This window comes from Anomaloglossus baeobatrachus, chromosome 1 (genome assembly GCF_048569485.1).
Source record: "Anomaloglossus baeobatrachus isolate aAnoBae1 chromosome 1, aAnoBae1.hap1, whole genome shotgun sequence".
In the NCBI taxonomy this organism is placed as follows: domain Eukaryota; kingdom Metazoa; phylum Chordata; class Amphibia; order Anura; family Aromobatidae; genus Anomaloglossus; species Anomaloglossus baeobatrachus.
In genome coordinates this window covers 889724773-889738819 of record NC_134353.1, presented here as the reverse complement: position 1 = coordinate 889738819, position 14047 = coordinate 889724773, and the positions used below count along the sequence as shown (strand labels likewise).

Sequence of the window (14047 nt, the reverse complement as noted above, 5' to 3'; positions counted from 1 at the left end):
TTCAGATCGGAGGGAAATGACTGCAGAGCCGGCGGCGGCTGCAGTTTTCTGTGCGCTTCGGCGCCATTTTGGATGTCCGGTGGGGGTAGGGGTGGGGGTGGGGGGACTCTCCGGTACCGGGGGCTTTGGGGGCACTAGGGGTTTAGATTTCTTTCTCATCTGACATGTTTGATCATGTCAGATGAAAAAGAAATCAGTTTTACCGGCCATTTCTTTTTTTTTCATGTGTTCGTCGGTATACGGTGTATACCGGCGATCACATGGTCGGGGTCCAAAAAAAACACCCCGATTCATAATCTGGGGGGTCTCAGCTACCCTCGGTAGCTGAAACCCCCGAGATTTTCGGTCGCTGGGGGGCGCTACAGGGCTTTTTCGGGCCGCCGCTTTAAAGCGGCGGAACAGAATAAGTACCCTGTTTTGCCGCCGCTTTAAGTCGTACGGCCGTCGTTATGAGGTTAAATATAAGCCCTATCCCAAAAATAAGCCCTAATCGCGGTTCAATAATGAAGTGTTCATGCAGCTAAAAAAGCTAAAGAAAACAGCAGGACTCTTCATTTTAGAAAGCGGGCACCCCCAAAAGAGAGAACAAAGACAAAAGACCCCGCAATCATATTCACCAGATGCTGAATGGAAGGACTTGAAGTGGAGTGCATTAAGGACCTGCGGTGGAAGGCACACCCACACACATCACATTGCATATCCACACACATCAGATCGCACACCAACACACATCAGATTGCGCACACATCAGATGGCACACCCACACACATCAGATGGCACACCCACACACATCAGATTGCACACCCACACACATCAGATCGCACACACACACTTACCACATCCGGCGATACCATTTGTTTCTGACTGGCAGTGGAACCTGGGACGCATTGCAGTGGAGCACGAGGACCTGTAGTGGAACGTATGAAGGTCCTGTGGTGGAATGTATCGATATGTTCCACCGCAGGTCCTCTACGTGTTCCACCACAGGTCCTCGTGCTCCACAGTACTGCGTCCCATCTTCCCCTGCCAGCCAAAGGTATTCGGTATCGCCAGATGTGGTAAGTGTGTGTATGCAATCTGATGTGGGATTGTGTGTGTGTGTGTGTGTGTGTGTGTGTGAGATCTGGTGCGTGTGTGTATAATCTGATGCTTGTGTCTATGAGTATGAGTGTGTGTGTGCGATCTGATGTATTGAGTGTGTCAACCAGAAGCAGGGGAGGACGGTGTGAAGTATACCTGCTTGGAGCGCCCACTGAAGATCGCAGAAGGACTTGGGAGCCACGCAGACATTTGAGATCTAGTAAGTATGATTCTCCTGGGAAGGGGGTCTGCTTTTCTGGGGGATAAATTTACCCCCAACTGCCTTAGCGCATTTTCAGGGCAAAAATAATATGACAGTGTCTTATTTTTGGAGAAACACGGTAGAGGAGTGAGGTTCCTGCTCTCAAGCTTACAATCTATGAGGAAATAGGGAAAGCACAAAAGGTAAATTGTAAAAAGGAATGCAAGGGGTGATGTCAGGGGACGATGTAATTGGCGTCATCAGCATATTCTGTAGCTGGTACTGAAAACTGAATCTATTCATGGTTTGTCCAATAGGGGCAGTATAAGGTACAAGGGGTGGGGGCCTAGGGCTGAACCCTTTATTCTAAAGTGGGCTTTACACGTTGCGACATCGCTAGCCGTCGTACTGCCGATATGTGGTGATCGCTGCCATAGCGAACATTATCGCTATGGCAGCGTCACACGCACTTACCTGCCCTGCGACGTCGCTGTGACCGGCGATCCGCCTCCTTTCTAAGTGGGCGGTTCGTTCAGCTTCACAGGGACGTCACAGCAGCATCACTGAACCGCCGCCCAGTAGAGAAGGAGGGGCGGAGATGAGCGACTGGAACATGCCGTCCACCTCCTTCCTTCCTCCTTTTCCGGTGGAGGCAGGTAAGGAGATGTTTGTCGCTCCTGTGGTGTCACACACAGCGATGTGTGCTGCAGCAGGAACGACAAACAACATCGTACCTGTCGCTGCAGCAATATTATGGAAATGAGCGACGTGACAACGAGCAACGATTTTTGACGTTTTTGTGCTCGTTGATCGTCGCTCATTTGCATTACACGCTGCGATGACGGTAACGGCGCCGGATGTGTGTCATTAACGACGTGACCCCGACGATATCTCGTTGCCGATGTCGCAACGTGTAAAGCCTGCTTAAGGCTCAAATGTCAGTGTGACACCTTGAAAATCTGTGTTCAATTATTGTGAAATTAAAATGTAGGTATACGAGGGGCTGCTGATAAGTATTTAGCTTTACCCAAAAAGCAACGAGATAGGATGGTGAAACTTTACATTTATTCCACATACTCTCCACTGATGTCAACACAGTTCTTACATCGGTATTCCAAGTTCTGTAAGCCTAGCAAAAAGAAGGATTTTGGTTGTGCCTCAAACCAGGCATCCGTAGCAGCCATGGCATCAGAAATGGTGTCAAATTTGGTACCCTTAAGATATTTCTTCAGGTTAAAACAGATGATAGTCAGAGGGAGCTAGATCTGATGAATAAGGTGGGTGGTCAACCAGCTGGAAGCCCAGCTGCCAGTTTTGCCGTGGTTGCTTGTGAAGTGTGAGCGGAGGCGTTGTCTTGCAGGAACAAGATTCCTCTGGATAGATTGACTTGACTTTTGTACAATGTACTATGTTGTACGTACAACATAGGACCTTTGGACCATTTTTCCAAGACCCTAAACTTTAATATTGACCCAATTCCAGGGGTGGACATATCATAAGTGAAGTCTGTGCAGCTGCCCATCGGCCAAAAATATAAAGGGGCACATTTTAACTTCAAACCAGATGGGGAATAATGCATTTTGATGATTGTTTGGGCTGCAAAAGGCCCATATATTGTTCTTACACAGGGTCTCTTATCTGTATATGGCAGCCAATGCCTTGGTCTTCCCTGTAGATATGTAAATTTCTCAGGAGGACCTCATTCAGTAGTGTAAAAATGTTATAGGATCCTGAAATCCAGTGCTCCATAGTTTAAAGTCCATATTTTAGTGTGTACTGACCTCAGATGTTAGTGCACTATTGTTCGGGGATGTATACAGATGTAACGAAAGTTACCATGACTTAAAAAAAGTTTAATTTAACACCTAACTTGACATTGGTCATTGGCTTGTACAATGTTCCGTTATCTTAATTTTCTTAATTGACATAACTTTCTGCTACATATTATCATGATAACCTTTGATTTGTCTGTATCATTGAACCATTATCTTTACGTTACATTGTGTTTAACCAATTTTGTGGAGTTGAAATATTCACTGATCAGCAGTAGTTTAATAACCTGTTTAACCAAGGCAGACCATGCTTCAAATGGGTACTGTACTTTACTCATTCACTGTGCATAGGCTGCCATTGTTCTCTGCAGCACAAGTCTTGTTTATGCAGGACAATGTGCTGCCGAGAAGATGATTTCACCTGATGAAAGAAGATTTTGCTAATTCGTTGGGTGATTGGTAGCCTGCGTAGACTGCACGGATATGGGGAAATGAGTGTTTTGGACATTTGGGATCTCAAATTTTGGTTGTTGCATTGGTTTGAGACTCAAAAACTCGTTGCACCCGTAATTGCAGTACAATGGTACAATATTATTCTAGGACCTCCCAAATTAGTGTTTCATTGCTCCACGACTTAAATATCAATGCACCATTGTTCTAGGACCAGAAAACATACCAGCACCATAAATGGGAATATCTTTTACAGTCTTTATAGTTAGTATATATTACTGTATGTACAATTAATGCACCGTTGTTCTAGGACTTCAAATCTCGGTGTTCTGTATGGGCTCACATATTAATGTGTCAATCACTGTCCGTGTGCCTGTAACGGGGTGCCAGGGGCGCCTCTGGGCTTGTAGTCGTGGCCCCTTCTGTCAGGCTTACCCCTGGCTCCGCCGTCACTATCGGGACGTTAGATGTCTTGGTGGGGCAGAGTGTGGTGGTGCAGATGTCGTCCGACGTATAAACACTCTCCAGGCATGGTTCGATGCAAATAAAAGACATTCTTTATTTCACAACTCTTTCCAAAAACCGTCAGTTACAGATGACTTCATGTTCTTTTCTTAGCTGGGGAAAGCCTGCCCTGACGTCTCCTCCAGTGGGGATGTGCCCGGCTACTCTACTTCACCTGGCTCCCACTTATGGCTACCCACAGCCCGGACCCACACCGGGACTGCTTCGCACTATGAGGTTCCGCCCGCTCCTTTTCTCTCCGGCTTCCCTGTTCTTCCAGCTCCCTTCTTTCTTTCTTTCTTTCTGCCCACTCAGCTCCACACTCTGCCCCTGGCTGTTTCTTCTCTCCCGTCCCAGACACAACTGCCTTCAGCACACACTTCCTTTCCCCCTAAGCTGCAGGCTCCTCCTCCCTCCTGTACAGTTTCTATGGGGACAGCATTAACCACTTCAGAGAAAACCTGTGCTTCCTTGTAAGGGGTCTGCCCACCCCTTACATACCTCCCCTCTTTAAGCCTAAGCCTCCCGGCAAGGCACAAATCTAAAATCACATTTTAAAACTAAACAAAGTCATTTTAATGAAACTGCGAACATGTTCACCTGAGGGCACCCGCAAGGGCACACCAGTCCAGCGCCCGGAGTTCCTCCTGGAAGCTCCCGGTCTTAGTCGTGCCCGGAGGCCGTCGGCAGGCACTCCCGGTCTTAGTGGAGTTTCTGCCCGGAGGCTTTTGCAGCACTCCCGGTCTTAGACGTTAGCTGGCAGGAACACAACTCGGCAAAAATCTTCTTAACAACGCGGAGGGAGCCCCTGGCTCAGTCCAGCATCAGGCTCTCTTCCGGGCTCAGCAACTTGAACGGTTACAAACAACACACCTTCTTCCGGCTCAAAACAACGCCGGTGTTGAACAAAAACAGGCCCGCCATCTTCCGGTCTTGAAAAGTCACTCCGGATGGTATGCACGTTGCCATTCGGCTCGTTGGGCCTGCACGTACTCCGACAGGGACTGTCCGGGCAACCGGCGCAGCCTCCGAAAGGGCTCGTAGTTGGCGGGTTGCTCCAACGTCTCGGTCTCCGGCTTGGTCTCTTCTGCCCCCGACGGGGGTGAGGGGGTCGCTGCACGGGACGGCTGAGGGCTGCCCATGACGATGACCGGATGAGTGGTCAGGTTTTGGTGGATAGCCAACACCGCCGGGGTCCCCTTCTCCGGGTCAGCGCTCGGTCCGGGCATCACTTCCAAAGCTACGGTCAATGTGCGTCTCGGGTGGGAGAGTTCAGCTAGCACCGGTCTTTGCTGCGACCGCCGCCGGTACTGGCATTCCTCCCACTCGAATTCCTGTTGCCACTGTGCGGCCTCTTGTGTAGTGGGCCGCTCCGGTCCTCCTGGCACAGCCGGTAGGTTAAGGGTGGGTCCTTCCGCAGCCGCAGTCTGCTTCGGGCGTCCTCTGCCCAGGCTAGTCGCTACTAGTGCGGCTACCGCAGCTTACTGTCTTCCTGGAGTCTCCATCTTGCTCGGAGTCAGCGTTTCTGGTAATGGCGTCGGGGTCAGTGGAGATGCTGGAGGAAGTGGAGGCGGGCTTACTTTTCCCGCTCTTGGGTATACTCCACCCCCAGTCTCACACATCAGGTCGACCCCTACGCGGCGGTTCTTCTTTTTCTCTGGAACACCGCCCACTTCACATATCTTCCTTCGTGCCCTGGGACCGGCACCTCCCCTCTTTGGGCGGAGTACTCCGAACTTCTTTTTCGGCACCGGCCAGCCCCAGGCTCTTCTTTTGGCGCCAATTCTGCGCGCGCATTCTGTGTTTTGACAGACAACGGCCATCTTGCCGCCATCTTGTGCCCGGTCCAACGCCTTAGGCACTTCTTCCTCTTCCCACCATGGGATCGGGACTCTTTTCCAATAATCTGGATCCAGTGTCCTCAGCATCACTTGATCTCCTTCTTCTTGGAGCGGGACCCCTTGCATATGATCCGGATCCTGCCGACTACGCCACATGTAACGGGGTGCCAGGGGCGCCTCTGGGCTTGTAGTCGTGGCCCCTTCTGTCAGGCTTACCCCTGGCTCCGCCGTCACTATCGGGACGGGAGATGTCTTGGTGGGGCAGAGTGTGGTGGTGCAGATGTCGTCCAACGTATAAACACTCTCCAGGCATGGTTCGATGCAAATAAAAGACATTCTTTATTTCACAACTCTTTCCAAAAACCAGCAGTTACAGATGACTTCACGTTCTTTTCTTAGCTGGGGAAAGCCTGCCCTGACGTCTCCTCCAGTGGGGATGTGCCCGGCTACTCCACTTCACCTGGCTCCCACTTATGGCTACCCACAGCCCGGACCCACACCGGGACTGCTTCGCACTATGAGGTTCCGCCTGCTCCTTTTCTCTCCGGCTTCCCTGTTCTTCCAGCTCCCTTCTTTCTTTCTTTCTTTCTGCCCACTCAGCTCCACACTCTGCCCCTGGCTGTTTCTTCTCTCCCGTCCCAGACACAACTGCCTTCAGCACACACTTCCTTTCCCCCTAAGCTGCCGGCTCCTCCTCCCTCCTGTACAGTTTCTATGGGGACAGCATTAACCACTTCAGAGAAAACCTGTGCTTCCTTGTAAGGGGTCTGCCCACCCCTTACATAATTATTCATATATCCAGTAATTGAGATCATCATGTCAATATCTTAAAACCACAAATGTCGGTGTTTCCTCTTTATGGGACACAAAATGTAGATGTTCCATCTAATATACAGGGTGGTGCAAAAGTAGGTGGACAGTGTGGGTAATAGGGTTATGAAGGGGGAGATTTATCAAACATGGTGTAAAGTGAAACTGACTCAGTTGCCTTTAGCAACCAATCAGATTCCACTTTTCATTGTTCACAGACTCTTTGGAAAATGAAAGGTGGAATCTGATTGGTTGCTAAGAGCAACCGAGTCCGTTTCACAGATCCAGTTTTCACAGATAAATCTCCCCCAAATCTGTTTTCTTTTCAGATAATTCAGATAACCCATAATGGCAAATAATTTAAATACAGATCAAAGAAAATGGATTTCAAAAGAGTATTGGAAACCTCAAAATGCTGAAACCGTTGAAGCAAATTGGGTTGAAACATTTGGTACTCAAGCCCCAAAGAGACAAACCATTTACCGCATTCGTGACAAATTCGACGTCACTGACTCAATCCTTAATGCTCCAAAAACTGGTCGACCCAAAACAGCCTGTACAGAAAATAATAACCAATTTGTAGCTGAAACATTTGTTCAGAGTCCAAAAAAGTCACCAGAAGAGTCTCTTTAGAATTGGAAATTTCACGACCTTCTATCATGCGAATCCTGAAATCTATTGGGTGGAAAGCTTATCCTCCACGTCTAATTCATGGTTTATTGGAGGATGATCCAGACAGACAGCTGCAATTTAGTGAGGTTATGCTTAACAAAATTGAAGAAAATCCAGTAATTTTAGATAACACTATGTGGAGTGATGAAGCTTCTTTTAAATTATCCGGCCATATTACAGACATAATTGTATTTACTGGTATAATGAGAACATGCATTTAACATTAGAGCAACAACTAAGTGAGCCTTGTGTCAATGTTTGGGGTGGTATTTCAACTTTTGATGTTTTAGGACCAATATTTTTTGATGGAACAGGAAATAAGAATCTCAAAATTCTAATGAATCAAGTTGTTCCCCAGTTACAGCCCCAGCCTAACTCAAATGACCTTTATTTCCAACAAGTATTCAAGAGTAGTCCGCGAGTATCTTTGAGACATTTCCTAATAAATGGATTGGCCGAAGAGGCCCACTTGATTGGCCGGCACATTCACCACACTTGACCCCAATGGCTTTTTTCATTTGGGGAGTACTCAAGGTCAACGTTTATAGTCAAACACTAAAAAGTGTCAATCATTTGAAAAATTACATAAGAGATGCATTCCAAGAATATAATACCCCAAGAGACTTGTGCAAAAATGTTGTCGAAGCGTAAGAGGCAGACTGCAAATCTGTGCAAATTGTAATGGAAAACAGTTTGAGCACCTGCGTTGATAAAAGTTAAGGGCGTTTGTATTATTGTTCAGAATAAAATGTAATTATCAATGTTATGCTTGTGTTAGTAAATATAATTTTATATATAAACCAAAATAAATGTTATTATTATCTGTCCACCTACTTTTGGACCATCCTGTATAAGGCTATGTGCGCACGTTGCGTACAGTTCACTGCAGAAATTTCTGCAGCGATCTGAAGAGCACATGTGCGCTTTAAATCGCTGCAGAAATGTCCGTAGTGAAGCCGATTCCATGCGCTCTGCCTGCAGCTCCTCCCATAGACAGAGCAGGAGCTGCAGGCAAAGCGCACGGAAGGCCGAAGCGCTACGCTCTAAAACGCCACGTGCGCACGGCCCCTGCACAATCTCCATAGACTGTGCAGGGGAGGCAGGACGCATGCAGTTACGCTGTGCTACAAAGCGCAGCGTAACTGCATGTATTTACGCAACATGCGCACATAGCCTTAAGCTGCGTGTGTGTGTGTGTATGTCCGCTAAAGGATTCCCCACTGTTGCATTTACAATCACGAAATTTTGCACAGCTACCTCATGTGACTCAGGGAACGTCATAGACTATGTTTTGAGGGGAAAATTTAACCCTTTGCAGTTATTCACCTAAAAACCTGCATACATTAAAGTCAATGGAGCTGGGAACAGATCTGTTATTATGGACACCTATTATGGACAGAAAAAGAGACACACAAAAAGAGACATACACACAGAAAGAGAGACACACATAAAGAGACACATACAGAGAGACCCACACATAGAAAGAGACACACACACCGAAAGGGACACACATAGACACAGAAAGAGAGAGACACACAGAAAGAGACGCATACAGAGAGACACACACAGAAAGAGACACACAGGGAAAGCGACACACTCACAGCTTTGCTTCTATTTTACTACAAGTCATTAATAGGAGCTCTGATTAGTTGCTATAGGCAACGAAAGACATTCTTAGTATAACAAGCTTATATGTGAAGTAATATGATTTCACTGGAGAGCCAGATAGAGAGAGACAGAGAGAAAGGCAGACAAAGAGAGAGAGAGGCAGACAGGGAGGGAGACAGAAAGACAGAGACAGACAGAGAGAGACAGGGAGAGAGACAGACAGACACAGAACGAGATGGAGAGACAGATAGACACAGAGAAAGACAGACAGATAGTTACTATCCCGGGCAATGCTGGGTACTACAGCTAGTAGTAAATAAACCTAGATCAACTTTCTTGATCAATTTTCTTGTTTTTGCATCGTCCATGTGTTTTTGTCATGAGACCTGAAATGTCAGTGCATCGGAGCCTAAAATACGGGCACGTTGGCGTTCTTTTATTCCAGATGCCAGTATGTAGTCGTGTTTGGACTCCACATTTTAGTGTCCTCTGTTGTCAGTGCGCCACGATTGTTTCCAATGATGAATAGTACCCGGCAATATGCTGGAGTATGGCTGCACCTGCTGTGCTAAAACATTCTTATTTTCTCTTGCAGAGCTGAGGAAATCCAATGACATTACCAGCTGTTTATCCATAAAGTCTAAATTACAGAAAGAAAATGGAGAGGTAACGTACTGGAGCGCTCTTCTATGGAAATGGATGCAGTTTTGTAAAGGCGTTTTGAGGCTGGGCTGTTTGTTTGTCTGAGTCTTAAAGGGAACCTGTCTTGTCATTTTTTGATATTAAACTGCCCCCAAAGTGTTTTAAATGATGCAACGTGCATCACTAATATTGTTTAAAAAACAAATATCCATATTTTGCTCTTAAAAAACGTTATTTGCTTTGGTGTATGCAGTAAATGCATACTCAAGTTCAGGCAGGATTCTTTTTTTAACTTAATCACGCCCCCAGCAATGTAATTGATTAGACGACAGGTCCTTCACCAGCACTTCTCTGCTTTGCTCCGCTCATTATGGTCACATGATCGTGACACCAGCACAGGTCCTTCACCACCACTTCTCCAATACTGAGCCTGGACCTGTGCTGATGTCATGATCATGTGACTGTAATGGGCGGAGTTCAGCCGAGAAGTGATACTGAAGTACCTGTGGTATAGTGATGGGCAGTCCGGCTCTTGTTGGTGATCCGGTTCCCATGGCTCCGTTCACCAAAAAGAGCCAGATCTTTCAGATCGTTCTCGGCTCCTTATTAAATAATATACCCCAGGTGAACACATATTTAAGATTATAGAAACGCCGCCAAAACCCAGCCCAACCGCGGCTAAACCCCGCCCACTTACAAGTGACCAGTTAAATTGTTGAGTAGGCGGAGTTTAGCTGCGGGTGGGTGGGGTTTCAGCGGTGAAAAGAGCCGTTTAGAGATTTTAGTGGCTCTCATTGGTGATCCGGCTCCTGTCGTTCACAGCAGGTAGCCGGATCTTTGTATCGGATCGTTCGCGACCAACACATCACTGCTCTGGTAAAAAGCAGTCTCTGGGTGGCAGCACCTACGGCTCTGTAGGGCCGCACATACAGCTCTGGGGGCAGCACATACACGTTTCTGGGGTGGCAGCATATACAGCTCTGGGGGCAGCACATACACGTCTCTGAGGTGGCAGCACATACGACTCTGTGGGGCTACACATATGGCTCTAGGGTGGCAGCACATATGACTCTCAGATCAGAACATAAGGCTCTGGGGGGCAGCGCATACGGCTTTGAGGTGGCAGTACATGCGGCTCAGGGGTACCATGCAACTCAAGGGGGGGCACCTACTGCTCTGAGAGGGCCCATATAGCTCAGGAGTGGGGTCCCATAGAGATCAGGGGGGAGGAACAGACAGTTCAGATAAAGGGGGCGGCCCTATACAGATTGGGGGGTGGAACATACAGCTCAGGTGGAGGGGGGCCCCATAAAGATCGAGGGGGTGGAACATACAGTTCAGCTGGAGGGGGCCCCCATACAGATCGGAGGGGATGGTGGAGTGGAGCATACAGTTCAGGTGGAGGGGGCCCACATACAGATCAGGTGGGAGTAACATACAGCACATTTGGAGGGGGGCCCCACACAGATTGGGAGGGTGGAACATACAGCTCAGGTGGAGGGGGGCCCCATACAGATGGGGGGGTGGAACATACAGCTCAGGTGGAGGGGGGCCCCATACAGATCGGGGGGGTGCAACAAACAGCTCAGGTGGAGGTGGGCCCCATAGAGATCGGGGGTAGGAGGGATGGAACATACAGTTCAGGTGGTGGGGGCCATACGCTGTGCTCAGTGTTCTGGCTGGAGAGCTAGCTGGAGCTGCGCTGTGGCTCCTCTTCATCTGTGGGACTGGAGCACATAGCGTGGTAGCTCCGCCCACCGATGAGTGTCAATGCAGGAGGAGGGCCAGTGTGAATTAAAGGGCCGACAACCGCACTATCCAGCACCCAGGATAATGCAGTTGCCAGGCCAAGCACTGCACTCGCCGGAACTGAGCCCGGGGCTCGCAGGACTGAAGACGGCGAGTGGGCCCCCCAAGCTGTCCAGGGGTCCCGGAATTTGACCATGTGTGCCGGGTGCTAATGCCGGCCCTGGATGTGACTAACTTAAAAATAGAATCATACCTGAACTTGAGTGAAAAAGCTCCACCGCATGACTGAAACCTAAGGCATTTACTGCATTCACTAAGGCATATGTCTTTTTAAGATAAATACATAGAGCTTTAAAAAAAAAAAAAAAAAAAACAGGTTAGTGATGCACATTGCTTCATTTAAAACACATTGGGGATGGTTTAATATAAGCCCCCCCCCTCCCTTGACATGACAGGTTCCCTTTAAATAAAGCAAGTGGAATTACAGATTGAACGTACAACAGATGTGTAAAATGAATGATGTGCAAAGTGTGGTGGAAGCAGATTTTAAAGATCAGCTGATTCCAATGACGTGTTTCCCTGAATCTGCACTGTGCTGGCTGTGTTCATTTCGAAAGCTCCTCATCTTTTTTGTATCTGTAGGATATCCATCTGATAAAGGCCAGAAAATTGTCCTTTGGCCTTCATCAGGATGATGTGTGTTAGTATATGTTTTTCAGCTTTATGGAATAGAACAGTCTGCTCTACTATTCCTTACTGAGAGTTTGTACAAACATTTTTTGACATGGGATATAGATATCATATGCAATACAGTAGCACAAGTCAGAGATATCCCTCGAGGTCTACCTCAACTCTACACTGCAAACTATTTAAAGGGATCGTCCTTCCATGCTCCCCCATGTGGCTTTGAATATGGAGACAAGCTGATTCAACTGTTCATCATTCAACGACTATCATGCAAGGGTCCAATTTTAACCTCTTTCCGACATGTGATGCTCCATACACAGCAGGTGGTGGCTGTGTTATACAGCCTGCACTGTAAGCTAACAGCAGTGACTGGATCTAGCTCCGTTCTCTGTTGGTTAGCAATTTATATATTGCTGTCAGGGATCTCTGACTACAGCTTTTAGGTGGTGAAATTGCATGTCCCATCATTCCAGAACTCATCCCCCCAATCCACCTGCATTTTAATTGTATTGGCAGCTGGGGGCATACTGAAGGCCCCCAGTAGCATCAAGTCGATGCTCCTATGAAGCACAGCCTTTGTGGATTCATTCAAGTTTTTGCTACAAGCTGCGGTAGATCAAAGAATAGCAGGTTCAAGTCTCATAGGAAGTAAAAAAAACCAAAACATAAAAAGTAATAATAAAAAAAAGAGTAAAAATAAATCTATATAAAAAAAAAAAAAAAAAAAAAAATCGCACTTCTTTTCCCAATCCAAAAGTAAAGCCAATAGCACCTTCTTCACTCATGCTCGCTGTGTCCCCTACATGGCATGAGGAAGAAGGTGCTCTGGTCAGATATGACCAAAATAAAACGTTTTGGGCTAAATGCAAAATGCTATGTGTGATGGAAAACTAACACTGCATATCAATCTGAAAACACCATCCCCTTTGTCAAACATGGTGGCAGCTTCATGCTGTGGAGATGCTCTTCAGCAGGATTGCCCTACATTTTTCAAGGAACCCACCTTCAGCTTCAAAATATCTATATATTTTTTGAACACTACACAGGAAATCATAAATGGTGATGGAAAAATACTGCAAAATTAATTCTGACCCCAAAGGACAAAAGTCCACTATTAACCCCTTCATGCCATGGCCATTTTCTGCTTTTGTTTTTTTTCCTCTCTTTCTTCCAAGAACCATAACTTTATTTTTCTGTCAATATAGCCGATTGAGGACTTGTCTTTTTCTGGGACAAGTTGTTCTTTTGAATTACAGCATTTATTTTACCATGTAGTGTACTGGAAAACGAGAATAAACTTCCAAGTGCGGTGAAATTGCAAAAAAAAAAAGTGCGATTCTATAATTGTTTTTAGAGTTTTTTATTTACAATGTTCACTATATGGTAAAACTGACCTGGCAGTATGATTTTCCAGGTCAGTATGAATGTGTAGATATTGAAATATGTATAGGTTTTCTTTGTTTATCTGGTGAAAAAAATTCAGTCGTTTCTTAAAAAAAAACTTTTTCACTTCTTCTAAAACTGAAACATTTTTATTTTTTGGGATCTGGGTGAAGTGATTGATTATTTTTTATGCCTTGGCTGATGTTTTTACTAATACCATGTTTGGGTATATATATACACTATATATACTGTATATCTGTTTGTATATACACTATATATACTGTATATCTGTTTGTATATATATATATATATATATATATATATATATATATATATATATATATATATATATATACATAATACACACATATACTATATATATATATATATATATATATATATATATACTGTGTATATGTATGTGTATATGTATGTGTATATATATATATATATATAATATAATATGATATAATATTTTTTTTATCATAACGTATCCTATTTTATTTTTTGCAATGTTGTGGTGAAAAAAAACAAAATCCTGGTGTTTTTAATTTTTTTTTTCTTTGTTATGCCGTTTACCAATATGATTAATCTCTTTTTTATATTTTGATAGATCGAACATTTCTGAAAGCGGCGATACCAAACGT

The 14047-nt window shown here is 45.8% G+C and overlaps 1 protein-coding gene across 1 annotated transcript in view; it reads left to right on the top strand.

Moving 5' to 3' along the window:
• Positions 1 to 14047, top strand: part of PARP8 (poly(ADP-ribose) polymerase family member 8) — a 411775-nt gene that overhangs the window by 253164 nt on the left and 144564 nt on the right. The window contains exon 5 of the mRNA XM_075326712.1: positions 9535 to 9605. Within this exon, the coding sequence (XP_075182827.1) occupies positions 9535 to 9605 (71 nt within the window). The remainder of the gene's footprint in view (positions 1 to 9534; positions 9606 to 14047) is intronic.